The sequence below is a fragment of the Globicephala melas genome, chromosome 2, assembly GCF_963455315.2.
Source record: "Globicephala melas chromosome 2, mGloMel1.2, whole genome shotgun sequence".
In the NCBI taxonomy this organism is placed as follows: domain Eukaryota; kingdom Metazoa; phylum Chordata; class Mammalia; order Artiodactyla; family Delphinidae; genus Globicephala; species Globicephala melas.
The window spans coordinates 124,536,410-124,554,391 of NC_083315.2; the positions used below are offsets into that span (position 1 = coordinate 124,536,410).

The window sequence follows — 17,982 nt, forward strand, 5'->3', positions numbered from 1 at the left end:
GAACTTGCAAAACAGAATAAAGCTATTCAAGAGAAGTTAGATTCAGCAAAGCTGATTCAGCGCATTATTATATATAGTATTACAGTAAGAAAATTCCAAAGTGAATATGATGGATTGTGTTAATACCCTTTAAAAGTAACTTTAAATCCTCAGAGGCAGTGTATTTATGCTTTGGTAGGCACCAGATATCAATAGGTATGAATTTAATCATCCCCAAGGATTTTCAAATGTTATGTAGTGCCATGACACAAGTTTGAAGTTGGTAAGCAAAACTTAACTATCTTTTTCTTCTGGGTTTCCTAATTCTTATCTTTTGGTCACCAGTCTTTAAGAGTTAGGTGCCAGAGTTAGAGATAACTTTGTTCATCTCATGCTTAGGGATTACAGTCAGAAAGGCTAAATGAACTAAATGCCGTATTATCTCATGAGCAGTGACCTAAGGTTTGGGGTTATTCATGGTGTTATTCAATAACACACTTCTTATTTTAATATTATTTCATATAAATTGCAGTATAAAATATAAGTTGCTTAAATATTATTTATAATTACTGTTACCAAGTTCTCTTCTTTCTTTAAGTCCTTAGCATAAACTTACTTTTAATTATTTTACTATAAATATGTGTTTTATATGTTTTAGATAAATAATTTAAATATATGTCCTAAAATGTGTATACTTCTTTTTTTAATAGATACTTGAAATTACCAAGTTCATATAAATTAATCTGTAATTTGCTTTACTCCAAAGCCTGGGGAATCACTTGAATATAAATCACATTTTTATTCTAATCATTAATACAGGCTTATTAATTTGAGTTTCAAGATGTGCCAAAATCACCTAGCTCCAGGGAAGAGCTATCTATTGATAGGTAATTGGTAACATCATTTGTATTATACACACAGACAAAATGGGAAATTATAAAATCATTATTTTCTGCTTGAATAGAAACAGCTGCAGCATTCATTGTTATTATTTTTTAAAATACATAATTGCAATGATATCTTAAATAAAAAGTGTCAATTCACTTTCTCCAGTCATTACCATGCCTTCTTGTATCCAGTTGAATCTCTACATTAGTGTCCAATAAATTTACTAAAACATAGCTTTCATCAGGCTTTCTATTTGTCTGATATATGCAGAGACCTTATATAGATCTTGTCATTATTTGTTTCTAAAGCCAAGCAGGACCCTGTGGGGCCCTCCCAGGTACAAATCCTTTCCAAGCCCTCCATTTCTTGCTTATAGGAACAAGGCTTCAGTTTCCTAGACCTTTCAGGACTACCAAAGGGCAAATTCAAACAGTTGCTAATCAGAAAAGTGAAGGAATGCAGAAACAAAGGAGGAACAGTCAAGAAACAATAGTGCAGTGATGGGGCAGGGTCCTGGTTCCTCCTGAAGAAGTATACATAACAACATCTTCGAATTCTTCTGCACGAACTAAGGCCCCCACCTAGGTGGAGGATGGTAACATATGGCTGAGCACAAGATTCCTGGAGCACTGCCCTGTTACCTCAGCACCAACCAATCAGAAGATAGTCTGATACCCTGCATCGCTCACCCCAAAGTTTGCTTATAAAAACGCTTCCCCAAAAACCATCAGGGAGTTTGGGCTTTGTAGCTTGACCTGTGTGTTCTCCTTGCTTGGCTTTTGCAATAAACCTTTCCCTGATACAAACTCTGACACTTGGGTTTGTTTGGCCTCACTGTGCATAGGACACACTAACTTGCATTCATCAACACTTACCTCTTTTAGAGGATGGTTTACATTTCTTTTCTTCCTTAGAAACTTTATTTTAACTCTGCTGTTCTAGGTGTTCTCTCCTTGTTCACCCATGGCATGGGCCTATCATGCATTTTTGGTGTATATTACTTTTTGGCTTTTATTCAGTAATTTATTACCCTAAATAAATTATAAACTATTTGATGGATAAGAACCTTTTATCTTAATTCTCTTTTATCCTTTATAGTTCCCTAAACACCACTAGGCACATAGCATGTGCAATTCATCCTATTGAACAGAAATGAGTGAATCTAAGACCTAAGGGTAAAAGTACTCATCATAATAAACCTACACTTCCAATGAAGTTAGTTTAAAAAGGTTGGTACACTGGATGAGAAACAAAAGCATTTAACTTATTTGCTTACCATTAATTTGATTGATGAAATAATACTGTTTATTAATTACACTGAAAATGAGATGTATATTTGAAACACAAGACTTTCTCAGTCACATTATTAATTTTGTTTAAACATCCTAGCTTCTACTATACCTTGTCTGAGGCAAGGTAGGGGATCAGAATTTGCCACCCTAAAATATGTCTCTTTGGCATATTAATTGTTTTAAGCTTGTTATTTTCTGAGAAACAGCAGAAGTGGGAAAGACTCTGAAACCAAGTAGGAGTTGCCCCTTTGTAAGAAACATGTACATTTATAAGGGAAATCTCCATTTGTAAGTGTGTCTCCCTCTTATACCTGGACACATGTATACATGAGGACAACCAGGTCTCTAGAAACTCTTATCAATAGAGAAGGCAATGACTTAAATCTGCATCACAATCACCCAGTTACTGCACTTTTCCTGGTAACCTCCCATAGCTGACTCTCCCTACCCTCAACATCCTCTTTTATCTTTAGCTGACGAGGGTAGTCAAGGTGAGGACTTTGGCCATTTTGACGAGTTACTCAGTTTTTCTGGGTCTCTCCTATGTATACACATTACTAAACTTTGTTTGATTTTCTCCTGTTAATTTATCTCATGTCAATTTAATTCTTAGACCACCCAGAACCCAGAAAAGTAGAGGAAAACTTCTTCCTCAACAGGACCATCATCAATGAATAATTAAATAGGAAGAAAATAAATTTAGGGACAGTTGGTGGTTCATAACCAGAGACTTAAAAGGTAAATGTACTACATATTACATATGGTCTTATTAGAGAGTCTGTGACAAGGATCTGTAATAATATTTTGATTATACGTGGTAATAAATCATGGTTGAAGTCTATCTACCACCCCCTTAAAAAATACATCTTAATTTAACAAAGCAGTTTACTGAATGAATGTCTTCTTTCTATTGCATTGTTTTCACACTGATGACATTGGCATTATCAGTATTAATTACAAACAAGACTTCACTGAAAGCATTATATAATTCTTAACAGAAAGAGTGGCTTAATATCAATTATTAACTAACAGCCCACTGTAGGTAGCTATTCTCTAATATTTAAATGTAGAATACTAAATAACTTTATCTATTCTCTCAGCCACCAGGGAATTGTCTTTTACAAGGACCTTAATTCTGAGAAATTATCAAGATGTAAGTATCTCAAAATTACATATTTATTTTGCTGAGATTCTTCTACAGTCAATGTAATTAAGACTCTAAAATAATGGCACCTTAATATTTTTTTTTTCAAGCTCAAATCGACTCTCACACGGTATTTAACGCCAAGGGGAAAAATATGTGAGTAGATTTTCTGTTTTACAAATATATCTGAGATATAAGCAAAAATGTTGATTTAAAAAAATACTAATCAGAAGAAATATGATCTTTGACTAAAATAAGAATAAAAATCAGACTCCTAAAATCATGCAAAAGATTGTCACCTTTGCTTTCTCTACACCTTGTATAAAAACATTTAAGTCCCCTTTTAAAAATCTTTGAATGTCAGCACTGAGAAAGCTTTAATCCAGCTCTTGCTAAAGGATAACCTGAGATATCTTATTAAGAGAAATTTAATTGAGGTTAATTTCAGATTCATTAAATTTTATTTCTACATTTTGTTAGATCATCATAAGGTAACATGGATCATAATATTTCAGCTGAAAACCCAAATTTTATTCTTTAATGTTATTATGGCCTTTCAGTATATACAATTTTTATTTGTACATGTTTCATGTTTTTTCTAAAAATACTACATGAAGATATTGCTAAGAGTATAGCAATATCTATATAGTATAGCAATATCTATATTGCTTATAGATACTGAGTACTTTTACAAAATACTAAGTACTTTCATAAAGATAAATTTCCCTTTAATTAATTAAGAAATATGTGACATTTTTGTTTTCCTCTACACTTTAGCTGCCAGATAACTTAAATTCAAATTCAAGTTAAGTCAGTGATTAACTTCTATTTTTTTTCCAACCTATCCTATAAGGTCTTGGTGAAACTACCTTCTGGTTTCAATCTAAACTCATACTTTCATTTCCCTCATGTTGTCATTCTTCTAGCACACTCAGAAACTAAAGTATCTATTTTTGGATGATTTTTTAAAAATCTATTGAGCATTTGTTTTTTCAGAGGATCAAATATAAATAAATCATGCTATTGCTCTCAAGGAGCTTACAGTCTAACAGGGGTCAGGGTGACAAACATTATGATAAAGATGTGCACCAGGTGTTAGGAGAACAGAAGGAGCAGGGAGGATGGGGAGGAATTTGAGCAGATGTCTTTGAGTTGGTTTTTGAAGGAAGAATATGAGTAATCTAGATGATTAAAGAGGTGAAAAAGTACTACTTCTACCATATGTTTTAAAAAATATTCATTTACTTAACAAATATTTATGGATGGTCAAATAAACATTTACATTTGCAGGGTACCATGTGATGAGAAGAATCATTGTTTCTACTCTTCCAAAGTATACAGTTCAAGTAGGACAAAAAACAGAGTCTGTAAAGAAGCCCCAGATACAACATAGATTGATTTGGAGAACTTCAGGTATAACTGGAATAAACCATGGAGTTGCCCCAAGGAGATGCCGGAAAAGCATGTATCCTTGAGGTCCTTACGTTACTAGTTTTAGAGAATGATCTTTATCCCCAGAAACTAGGGGCCAAAGAGACAGCAAGGAAGGCGGTTAGCAGACTAATTCAGTACAATACACAAGAAGGGATGGAGAGTCGAACTGAGCATTATACCCTAAAATACATTTCAAAACGCTGAGGATTGATGTCCTGATCGCCAACCTCTCCAGCTCTCTCTATATCCCTAATCAGTACCGATTTCCTTTTACAACTTTCCTAAAATGGTTTACTCTTTGAAAATGAAACCTTTGCATTTATTTTAAACAGAAAATAGAAACTGTTAAGACAAATTTCACATCTGTTTGCTGTTCTTGCATCTAAGAATGAATCAAAAGCCACATTCTTAATTGTTTTCATCCCATCTCAGTAGAAGAGACATTAGTATCCTCTTCAAGGCTAATCCCCCACCAGACCTCTAAATTCTCATCTCTTCAAGAAACTTGCTTCCCTCTGATTTGTGTATCTCTAAACTTACCCTTTCTTTTATCTCTTTTTTCTCTTATTTAAGTCCTTTTACAATCCCACATCTCTCTACTTCATCACTTCTTCCTTACCCTCAAGATTCATGACAATAGATGTCATTAATGAACTCCTTTTCCTTGCTTCCCATTTGTTCCACAGTGAAATTAGCTTTCTAGAGGCACAACTGTATTTGAACCATTGTTATCAAGTTCAATGAATGTATTCATAAGTGTCTTTTGTATTTTTATATTTAATTTCCTGGTATGTTATGATGCTTATATTTCAAATTCTCATTTCTAGAAATAAATGAAGTACCTATTTTACTGACTTTTAATAAGCTCTTGTCATATCCAGTGACCTCATATGAGGTTCAATTTCTTTGTAAGAAAATTAGAAATTTAGCTGATTAATCAATCAAAATGCCTCCTAGTGGTCATAGGATTGCTGAAATAGTCTTATATTATTGTCAATAGCCAGATCATGTACATTGTATTATATCATGTACATATAAATCAACAGTTAAAGGGTGACACATTAGAGCTTTCATTTATTTTTTATTAAGTCAATTTTGATGGAAACTTAACAAGAAATTGTACCACTGTGGCAGATAACCTCTAAGATGCTACCCAATGATTTCAACCTCCTAGGATTAACACTCTTGTGTCATTTCCTCCCCCTGAATGTGAGTTGGAACAATCAATCAGTTATAATAAATAGAATAAGTTATGGGATATCACTCCAGTCATCAAGTTATTAAAAATTCTTGGGCATGTATTTGCTCTCTCTTCATAGATCGCTTGCTCTGGAGGAGGCCTGCTGCCATGAGACAGTCCTATAGAGACATCACATGGCAAAAAACTGAGAAAAGCCTCTGGCCAACAGCCAGCAAGAAATCAGTATCCTTAGTCCAACACCTGTGAGGGAGTGAGACCTGCCAAAAACCTGGTGAGTGCGCTTAGAAGGGTATTGTCCCCAAATGTGGTCTTCAAATTAGACAGCAGTCCTACCTGATAGCTTTTCTGCAACCTCATGAGAGACCTGGAACTACAGACACTCAGATAAGCCATACCCATACTCGTGACCCACAGAAAATATGAGATCATAAATGATTTAAAGTACAAAATGTTTTTAGTTTTAAAGTACAAAATGTGGGAGAAATTTATCATGCAGCAATAGATAAGTAATATAACATATCTGACTTTATTTCAAAGAGGAACCTCTTTTCTAAATAATGAATAACTGATCACCCTTTTTTGTATTATTAAAAAAATTGTGACTCTTCTCAGTGATATATTGTCCGTTAGTCCCAGTTAAAAGAGCAATGATTATTTATGGTTGACCAGGAAGTAATAACTGCAAGTAGGCTATTAGAAATCCAGGACAAATCATTTTTGAATCTGGATTTCCAAAAGAAGGAATAAAACTAAGACTGTAATTTGTAAAAACCAGTGACTATAAATGCATACCAGTTTAACAGATGAATGAGTGTCTTAGAATAATATTTGCAAAGAGGAAGGGTTTTAGATACAGGCAGCAACTCTCTAATGAGGTAGTTCACCTAGCCATCACTAATTAGTCATGTCTGGAACAGATATTTTTGCCTAGATTTTAGTAAGCAGCATGACTGTGCCCTGCTGAGAGGAGACCCAAGTGACAGACCTAATACCTGCAACCTTCAACCATCTGAGGAAGCAGAGAAATGGCACAGGTATCAAAGTGGTAAATATTTGAGAACATGGAAGAAATGGAGAACTGCCTTCTCTTTGAAATAATCAGAACAAAACTAGCAGAACAAGTAGGCATTCACTGACAATAAAGAGCATAAGAATAACAACTGTGAAGTTAAAAGTATATTGAAATTATCTTGGGATTCAGCATAAATATGCAGAAAGTTTGAGAGGGAGCTCTAAGGTAGGCAGCCTCAAAAATAAGGTAAATACATAGTTTACTCATTAAAGTAATTCAATATATTGATCTTGGAATTATTTATTTAAAAACCATTTTAAATATGCCTGTTCCAAGGTAAATCAGGAGAAAAAAAAGTCCATGAAATATATTCGAAATAGAGAGTAAGTAAAATCATACCTCATCAACTAAAGGGAAGAATTAGAGTTGAGCTAATTCTGTTTGTAATGAGAGTAATCTCATAATAAGTAAGATGGTTTGGCAATTGTGTGGAGATTTATTTCCTTCATAGTTTAGGCCGTAGTGAACCCATGACTATTCTCACAGATTTCTAATTGCTTTTCCAGTCCATATTCTGTTTCTCAATAATTTTACCCACACTTATAAGATTTATTTTTCCAAATCATATATCGCACTATGCTTGTTGTCTGCACAAAATCCGTAATAATTCCGCCCTGACTACTAAATAGCTAAGCTTTCACAACATTGCAAAGGTCTCCCTGCAGAGTGGCGAAGCAGGCAAACTACGTGTCCAGCTTCCCAGGTTAGTATTTTGGCTTCACTACTTATCAGTTATGATATGATGGGCATGGTAATTAAAATTCTCTATATTTTAGTTTCCTTATCTATAAAAAACAGGATAACAATTTTAATGAGTGCAAATATTTATTGTGAACATTAAGAGAAATAATCCATCACGTGTTAGGAATCGTGGCCTGGTCCATTATGATTACTTCATAAATATTAGCTATTACTTTATTATTGATAATATTGCTGCTCTTTGAAATTCAAAGTAACCTAAGATTATGCGTGTCTACCATCTGATAGAAGACTTTATATGTGTTATCTCATTTAACTTGAACTACATATTTCTGAATTAGGAATTATTATTCCTATTTTACAGATGAGGAGAGCAAGATCTAGACATTTTAAGTGACTTTTGTAAATGCTTACAGTGACTGACTGCTACAACCAAATTCCCACCCAGGTTTCCTAACTTCATGTTGAGGGCATTTTTTGCTGCATAAGAGTTTTCCTTTCTGGGCTTGTCACCTACTGCTCCACTGTGAAGAATATGGAGTAATAATGTTGGCTATGAATTTGAACACCAGCATAACCAGTTACTTGTAATTCATACAAACTCACTGAGGTTCAGTTTTCTCGACTGTGAAAGATGGATAATGATGCTCATTTTTATAAATTTATTAAAAGGATTACTTCACTTAAATAAGTATAGTAGCTGGTATATATCATGTGCACAATTTTGTTACTTTATATGAAAATATTTACACTTTTATTTTGTTAAATTTATCTTAAGACCATATTATCCTCATATCTTGCATTTTACTTCCTCATTACCAGTGCTTTAATCTTCCCTATGCTTATCTCTGTCTATTGAAAATGTACACTTCTCTCATAGAGAAACGTTTCCCTTTGTCCCAAAGCATTGCCTTATCCTCCAAATAGACAGAGATCCACAATCCCTTGCCAATCTCTGTGGAGCTAGATATGCTTCACCATTCAGAATTTTGTTTTACTTTAGAAAGTTAAAAGAGGGTATGTCTTGTATATTATGTAACATCCCCAGGAAAGAACTGAAACAGAATCCCATAATTAAACATAGTAATATTTTTGCTGTAAATAGTACATATGTTCACACTCATTTGGATAAATAAAGACTATACATATGTTCATATTACTTCAGGCCAGATATTCTAACACATGTAGATCAGGTTAGCATGTGTTGGCAGATAATCACGTTTAAAACAATTTTGTGTTCAGTTGTTTTGATTTTAGAATTGCACATAAAGAATTGTAGATCTGCGTGAATTCCTTCCACCCACCGCCCTTACCAGGTTTGTTAGGTTCCTTCTCGAGGTTATGTGGTATTCTGTCTAGTATGATTGCGTATTTACTCATCTTAGCCTTTGTTATTCTTAAGGTCTCTAAGGGCAGGAAGTATGTCTTCATATTTGTATGTTTTTCAGGATCAAGGATGTTCTTAAATCCTACTAGGTGTGTTAGGCATACTTTATAAACAAGAAACTATCACCAATATTCCAAATGTGTAGATAGTGCTAAAAGCACTTGTCTTCCGAGTATGGCAATGCTTCTTTTCACTGTCATTAATATACACTGAGGCATTATTCAAGCAAATTTCTTTGGAAAGAAACAGAGTAAATTATACTGGTATTAATTTCCAAGAAGATCTCATAATGAACTTAACCTATTGATGGTCTGCCTGAATTAAGATTCTAGAGGAGGTAGGTAATGCACCCAAATTTCAAATTTTAATATAAATTTGGGAAATTAGGACATGATGGGGGAACATTCTTAGCATCTTATTTTGCAATTTGCTGGTAAGCCATTTAAAAGTCAATGATGATACTCTTTGACTAAAATGGATTTCATGCTAGGTGTTTGTGAACCTTTTTCTTCTAAGTTACGATTTACTTTTGAATAAACATAGTAATTCTTTCCATCTCACCTATATGTTGTCCATACATGTGATAAAAGAAGCTGAGACAATATGCAGTGTTCGTGGGTCCATAAGGGTTTTTGGGAGCTATGCTGAAAACAGGGCTGAGAAGTCGAGCCTTTTCTCCTTCCAATCTGGGTCTAGATGTCTCAATGTACATATAAAAACCTTAAAAAAGACAAAATAAAATGTTTAAGCAAATTATTATTAGGCAACATGAAATTTAAAATCACTGAGAAGTTTTAGAGTTTTCATACAAAGTAAAGATTGATAGGAGAGTCTGCATCTCATTTATAAAATGTATATATACAAACATAATATAAAGAATAAATAATCTATATAAAGATAAAATTGTTTAAAATGTATAAAAACTTGAGACAAAATTGGAATTTTAGACTTGAATTATCAAAAAAAAATTCCTAAACTCTATATATGTCAGTGAGTTCTGAGTGAAAATTAATGATTACAGACTTTGGAAATATCTGAATTATTTGTATGGTACATAAAAATTTCATGTTTTATTCCAAAATCTTCAAATCTATTGCTAAACATTATCTTGCATTTCATATTAACAGCATTTCTAAAAAGTCCAAGGCTGGAGTATGATTGTTATGAACACAACATTTCATACCCTCATACCTTCTTTGGAGCCACTACGATCAGCATTAGGTCCAGTGTTTGGAGTATATTTTGTATTTCTTGTTGCAGTACTTTGCTTTGTCCAGTCAAAATTGTCTGTATCATCTTGGGTAAACAAACAAATGTTACCATCTTCAAATCCACAGTGAAATTCTCCTGTTGACAAATTTTAATTAAAATAATTAAGATAAATTAAATGAATACAAATATTGCAATATTCTTATAGGAAAAAATTAAAACATTATACAGCAATAATAATGCAAGATTGCAATAATGGCACCATAGCCAAAATAATGCACGAGATGATGACTAAACTTAAAACTATTTCAATTTTAATGAAAATGAAAAATAATCTTGATATGTAAAGCAGTCTCTTATTTAATAATTTAAACCCAAACCATTTTCCTCTGAAATATGCAGATAATTGAAATTAAAGAATACAATGCATGCTTGTATTACAGCTGAAGAATTTCCCCAACTTTCATTGTTCAAGTATAGGTACAATCCAAACAAAACTGTCAATTAGAAAAAGATCTTTATTAATTTACCCAACAGCACTTTAAAGCTGTATACCTTGAGGTTACAATTTTTCACTCCATGTCTCGAGATGCTTTCAGGTATACCCATTTGCACAAATGGAAGTTTACTTAGGAGAAGATAATGGCAAATTATTTTTAAAAGTAGTTATCTTTCATGCTTTATTTGAATGTAGATTTGCCAGGTGCTTGAAATTCACTAGAAATAAAGTAATGAAGAGAACTTTATGAAGACCCTGTGGAAAGACTGGGATTTCTTGGATGCCAGCCACATGCTGAGTTAAGGCCCAACAAGTTCACTGAGAGCTTTCCTTAAGTGTCCCTGAAATGAGGGTGGTAGTAATATTTCTAGGTATCAAAAGGTTTTCTTACTGGGATGGACCTTGCTTGAAACAGGGGGGTAAATAATGGAGTTTATAATCTCCACCAGATACAAAATTAAAATTATCCTTAACTGAAAAAAAAAACCCACGTAGTTTATATTATTTCATTCAAACTTATAAGAACTCTATGAAAATACAGAAATGCTAACTCATGAGGTTCATGTAGGAGAAAGCTTTGGCTAATTCCAGCTAGTAAATAATGAAGTCAAAACTGAGTACAGATTCCCTGCAATTCATAAAGATATAAACATCTAAATAATAAAAACTCCCATTTTTTTCCCCCTGCAATGGGTTACATTTATCAGATATTCCTGGGAGTGGAGCCCTTGAAGTTGGGATCATGCCTTTGAATTAATCTGTGTGTTTCTACACACTAACAATGAACTATCAGAAAGGGGAATTAAGAAAACGATCTCATTTTCAGTAGCATCAAAAAGAATGAAATACTTAGGAATAAACTTAGCTAAAGAGATGAGAGACTTGTACATTGAAAACTATGAAACATTGATGAAAGAAATTAAAGAAGACAAAAATAAATGGAAAGATGTCTCGTGTTCTTGGATTGGAAGAATTAATATTGTTAAAATTTCTATACTACCCAAAGTGATCTATATATTCAATGCAATCCCTATGACAATGCCAGTGGGGCGTGTTTTTTTTTTAATAGAAATACAAAATATTCCTAAAATTCTTATTGAACCACAAAAGACCCCAAATTGCCAACACAATTAGGAGGAGAAGAACAATGCTGGAAACATCACACTTACTGATTTAAAAATATATTGTAAAGCTACAGTAATCAAAAGAGTATAGTAGTTTTATACTATTGGTGGCAATGTAAATTGGTACAGCTGTTATGGAAAACAGTATGAAGGTTCCTAAAAAAACCTAAATACAGAACTACCATATTATCCAGCAATACCTCTTAAGAATATATAACCAAAGGAAATGAAATGAGTACCTCAAAGAGATATGTACATTTACATGTTCACTGCAGTATTATTTGCAATATATGAGAAATAGAAACAACCTAAGTGTCCAATAATGGACTGTATTTACTTTTAATCTTCTCATGACAACTGTTTTTAAACATTTCTACTGGAAGTGCGGTCAGAGTACTTACCTTCAAAAGAATTATAATCAATATAGTAACTAATTAGCAATAGTACCCTGGGTAGAAGCCAGGGAGAACCTGATTTATGCCATTAATTCATCTTGAAACTGTCATGTATTTGTTCTTTTAGCAAATGATCATTGAACACCTGCTAAATATGAGATGCTGTGATAGACACAAAGATAGTGAGATGTAGAGAGAAATTAGAAACAGATTTAGTTCTTAAGTATCTTACAGTCTACTGGAGGATATGAGAAAATCAAAAATAGCTTCCACATAGATGAAGATAAATTGTTATGGAAAATCAAAACGAGGGAATAATTAATGGAGGAAGAAGTATTTGTGCTAAACATTATAAGAAAAATGAACCTCAAAGAGTTGGTAATAATATCCACATTAAAGGGTCATTGTGATGACTAAATGAACTTTTATGCACTGAAACAAGATGTGAACAATAAAGATCTATAAAAATATTCAGTATTAGTATTTTGATATGCAAAAGTGGAGTAAAAGAGGATCTTTGGTAAGAAATACAGCAAGAACAGGGGTTACAGAATTTGGTCTTTGTTATATAATCAGTTAAAGGCCATTGCAGAAAAGAGAATACAGTAAAATGAGAAAAAAGATTTGGACATTTTCTTCACTAAGTATAGGAAATTGAGAATGTTGAATGGATATGTGTAAGAGTATAAAGGTGGCTATTCTCTTTTGTTAGACAAGAACAATATATTGCTAGACACAAAATAGAAGACAAAAAATCAATTCTTAATTTTAAAATGAAATATTATCAAGAGGATGGTGCTCAGATTATCTTCTTCTTCATAGAAGATTGGGATATACAATAATGATCCATGAAAATTCTTGCTTAAACCATTCAAATACTAACTTTCTAAGTAAATATAATATTTCATGAGTGGAATGTAGAAATCAAAGAATGAAAATTAAAGAAACAAATAATAGCAATACAAATAATATGCAATGCCACAAAAGAAACAACAGTTTATTATTTGTAGTTTACACAAATAACATTTGTTAACTGTGTAAACTACAGTTACACAAATAACAAATGTTAAGCATGTTGGGGAAATGGCTCCATATTTAGGAAAAGTCAATTATCAACATTAAATTATTTGTCTTTACACCCATATCTTTTGAAATTTAAAATTTACAATTATGTCAGTTTTACTGTTTCCAAGCCATTCTATTTTAAACCAAATATGAACAGTTGCTAAATAAACTTTGTATGTTTATGCATTTTCTATTTTTCTTAATTGTCAAATACAGTGCCATTTTTAAAGTGAAAATATACTTACTCAAATGAGGATTAACAGGAGCTACAAGAAAAGCAAAAAATAATGTTAGCATGGCTTGAATGTCTTTTATAAATCAAAGTCTAATCAGTGTCTCATAGTGCCTAACCAAAACTTAATGATCTTGCCCACTGTGGCCATGGAGAATTATATCTGCAATCCATTTTGTTCTAGAGGATTGAATAGAATCTACTTTGTAGCTCAGCAGTAACAGCCTCAAAGTACCTAAAAGATCAATGCTAAATAGCTATGGGATTTGTTCATTTTCCAAGGAATGGAGTTGCTGATCTTTTATATCTTAACCAGTGCTAAACAAAACTGAGAAATCAAAACTAAGGCTGACAACCTATAATCTAGATGTTTAACAATGAATGCAATTATCCAACAGAGATTACACTTTAGTTTTTTCTTGCTGTTATCTACTTCTGGTGAAACTAAAGCAATCCTCATATCATGTCATTATGTGTGTCCCAAAACAAATAGCTACTATGATGCTGCTTTAATTACATTTACACACACACACACACACACATGCACACAACACACACAGTCTTCAAATGCTAAGCAATGCATTTGTATTTTTGTGTACCAGAATAAATACTTATCTCAAAAAACTAATTGTGTTTGCAATATAAGTGCCAATTGACTTCTACCTGAAGAGGAATGAATAATTTAAATATTACGGAAACAGCAACAAAAATATGTCTAACCTAAGAGACAAAATGGTAGCTGTATATATCGATTAGGCATTTAACACTCTGAGAGAAAATTCCATTCTGGATAAAAGAGAGCATTATTGCAGTCTCCCAAGATTACAACAGACAGTTAATCTAACCTCCAGAAGGTTGTCTACTTTGTTGTTAATTCCTAGTATTTGCCATTAAGCACTTTTGTTAAACTTGGACATACTAGTAAAGTATGATAGTCAAAAATACACACACATGCATGAAATAAGTTCATATATAATTGTTAAATTTAGTACACTGAGATCAATTTTAACAAAGTGATTAGTTTCTCAATAAATTACTTTTTACTATTTCTACATTGAGAAGACAGACTATTCCCATTATTTTAGTTGTTCTAATTGTTCATTCCCCATTGTAAATTATGAAATGAATAACACAGAGAAGGGACTATACATTTATTAGTTCCAAGGGGAGAAAAAAATTCCCTTTCTTGCAAAGTATCGGTATATTTTAATTTGAAAATTGTTAAAAATTAAAATTATTTCATAATTAGAATAATATGAAGTTACAATTTTTATATATTGTCTTTGAAAGAAGTAAGCATCTTTAAATTATAATTTAGTTCTAAGAAATGTCACAGCTACATGTAACCTGTGACCAGACTGAATTTGGAGACTTCTCCTACAATATTTTAGTCACCAAATTCACTATAAATATCGCAATTAACCTTGTGAAAATTTGCCATTCTAAATTTGAAATATTGCAGTGAGTCTATTTTTCTTTTTTCAAACTAGCATGTCAAATTTCTTATAGACGCCTATATACATTATATGCTTATATACACTAAAGTATACTTTACCCAAGTCCATAGTATATAGAAGTTATTTTTAATTAAAATGTTTAAGATTTTAATAAGCATGCCTAAGATATAAAGATAATTAAAGAAAGTTGGAACTAAACATAATATCTATTTTCCAGATTTATTTTTCATTTCATTTGTTACCTCAGAGTTTTCAATAAGAACTACTGAGTTTATGAAGATTTTTTTCTATATCTCTGTAAGACAAGTTCTAATAATTTCTAAACTTAGCAAATAAGTAAAGATTTCTGTCATGGAGGAGTGAGCCCCAGTTTTAGTCAGAGTTAGTCATTTCATAGTTGTTTAACTCTACAGGACGAACTTTCTGGGTCTTAATATCTTCATCTTTTAAAGGAATGGATAGTAATGCATGGTTTCCAATGCCCCTCCATATTACATAGTTTACAGTTTTACAACTTAGGGGCAGGGAGCATAAATACTAGTTAGGAGGAGATAATTCATATTTTATAAAAACGTATGACACTAAAAATTTAGAAAAATATACTGGGATGTTATCTAGTTGTCTGCTCGATGGAATCATGAAGGTGATTACAGAATAACAATTGCTCTTCTGCAATAATAGTTATATCACTAACAAGAAAATACATTTTTAAAAGAATCATATTCAAGAAAATATACACAGTGATTCTAATGCTTTTACATTCCTTGATCTTGTATGAATATTCCACTATACATTATATATTTCAACTTTTTAATGAAAATTGAATATATAATGCCCAATGTGTACTCTGACTGATGAGAGTGAAGAAAAGTGACTTCACAACTCTAATGAGTTTTTAATAATTTCACTTTATTTTTTTACTTCTGACAGTATTCACTGTACCCTCTTAAGTAGGAAAAAATACTTAATGCTAAACAGAATGGAGAACCCAGCTGCAAAAAACCTTAACAATCAATAATAAAAAGAATAATATTACACTGAAGTAATGAAACACATATGAAATATTTTGCCAGTGACTTATTCAACCTTGAGAAATACATTGATGATTTTAGAGCTAGTCTTTGAATATTATAAATTTCAACCGAAAAGATGTACATAAATTTCAACTGATAAAATATTAATCTGTCAGGTATATGTTAAAAATAATATCATATCTAATCACCATGATTTCTATTTGAACTATTAGAAAGTTTTTGACCAACTTTGTTTCACAGGTTTATACTATTTTCTACTTTTAAGTAGGACATTTAAATAGTAAAGAAACATTAAATGCATATTGTTTATAAATGCAAACTATCACTAACATATACACATTAACATTAGTGATCTAAAAGAAAAAAATGACCAAAAAAAAATCAACTAAGCTGTCATTCAATAGGTGAATGGATAAACGAACTGTGGTACATCTACACAATGGGATATTATTCAACAATAGAAAGAAATGAGCTACCTAGCCACAAAAAGATATGGAAAAACTTTAAATGTGTATTGCTAAGTACAATAAACCAGTTTCTAAAGGTTATATGTTGTATGATTCCAAATACCCAGCGTTCTGGAAAAGGCAAAACTATAGATATAAGATCTGTGGTTGTCAGGGTTGGAGGAGGGATGGAAGGGTAAATAGGTGGAGCACAGAGGAATTTTAGAGCAGTGAAAATATTCTGTATGATACTGTAATGGTGGATAAATAACATTACACAGTTGTTAAAATTCATATAAATGTACAACACAAATAATGACCCCAAATGTAAACTACTGACTTTAATAATGTATCAGTATTTGTTAATCAGTTGTAAGAAATGTGCCACATTAATGTAGGATGTTAATAATACGGGAAACTGTGACGGGGGATAAGGCATATATGGGAACACCCTGCACTTCCTCCTCAATTTTCTGTAAACTTAAAACTGCTCTAAAAAATGAAAAAAACTTAAAATTCAATCACATTTCCTAATTTCTTAATGATATTAATTTTAAAATCATCAAGAATTTGAAAAAAAAGTATACATACTGCTTCACAACTATGCGATAGAAAATAAAAAGACATTGTGACATTAACAGCTAGGTTCAATGTTAATTAAACATTTTTCTATATCTCTATTTATAACCAAATATTACAATTTATGATGATTAAGTATTGTGGGATTTTTTTTTACTTGGCTAATGACCCAGAAAGTCAATATGTTAAGTTTTATTTTGTGGCTAAATTTGGTAGATAGTTACAACCTTCTAGAGAGTTTAGTATGCAAATAAATACTTTTAAATGAAAAGCTACTTACCACTATATTTGATGACACGAATTGTTGAATCTCCTTCTCCAAATTTGGTGAGAGGAGTCAGTCGGACTTCATAAGCCTCTGGTTTAATTAGCTCAGTCAAGTTATATGTAATTAATTCTCCCTTTTGAATATTCCCATTTATTTTAATCTCCTGTTCCCACCATCGCTGCTGTCCAGCCTGAAATTAAAAGAATTATATAATAATGTTCCTGGTATTTTTAACTGTGTGCTGGTCATGTGGCTAAAAATACTACTGCTGGGGATTCTTTGGGGCCTAGGACAAAGTTATATTCCGTTAGAGATGTACCTTTGTTTCTGATATGCTCCTAGGGGCATCAATAGTATGGTTCACTTTTACTTTGAATATGAAGCCCTTTGGTGTCACAGATTAAAGTGGAGATGATCCCTTGCTTTGGGTAGGCCTTGGGTTTTCAATCCTGTCTGCCTCACCACTGCCAAACTATAAGAAAGTTCAAGTTTGTCTGGGTTGGTTAATAGCTGAGGACAAAAGCAATTTGGGTGGGAAATCCCATTTATTACTTTGATTTTCCATTGTCCCTTAGATT

General features: G+C 32.3%; 1 protein-coding gene across 2 annotated transcripts in view; it reads right to left on the reverse strand.

The window, feature by feature from the left end:
* The window catches only part of MDGA2 (MAM domain containing glycosylphosphatidylinositol anchor 2), an 826,249-nt gene that overhangs the window by 26,326 nt on the left and 781,941 nt on the right, over window positions 1-17,982 (reverse strand). For both annotated transcript variants that reach the window (XM_030854879.2, XM_060294784.1), the window contains 4 exons: window positions 17,417-17,594; window positions 13,634-13,654; window positions 10,288-10,443; window positions 9,658-9,816 (listed from right to left, as the gene is read on the reverse strand). In XM_030854879.2, the coding sequence (XP_030710739.1) occupies window positions 9,658-9,816; window positions 10,288-10,443; window positions 13,634-13,654; window positions 17,417-17,594 (514 nt within the window). The remainder of the gene's footprint in view (window positions 1-9,657; window positions 9,817-10,287; window positions 10,444-13,633; window positions 13,655-17,416; window positions 17,595-17,982) is intronic.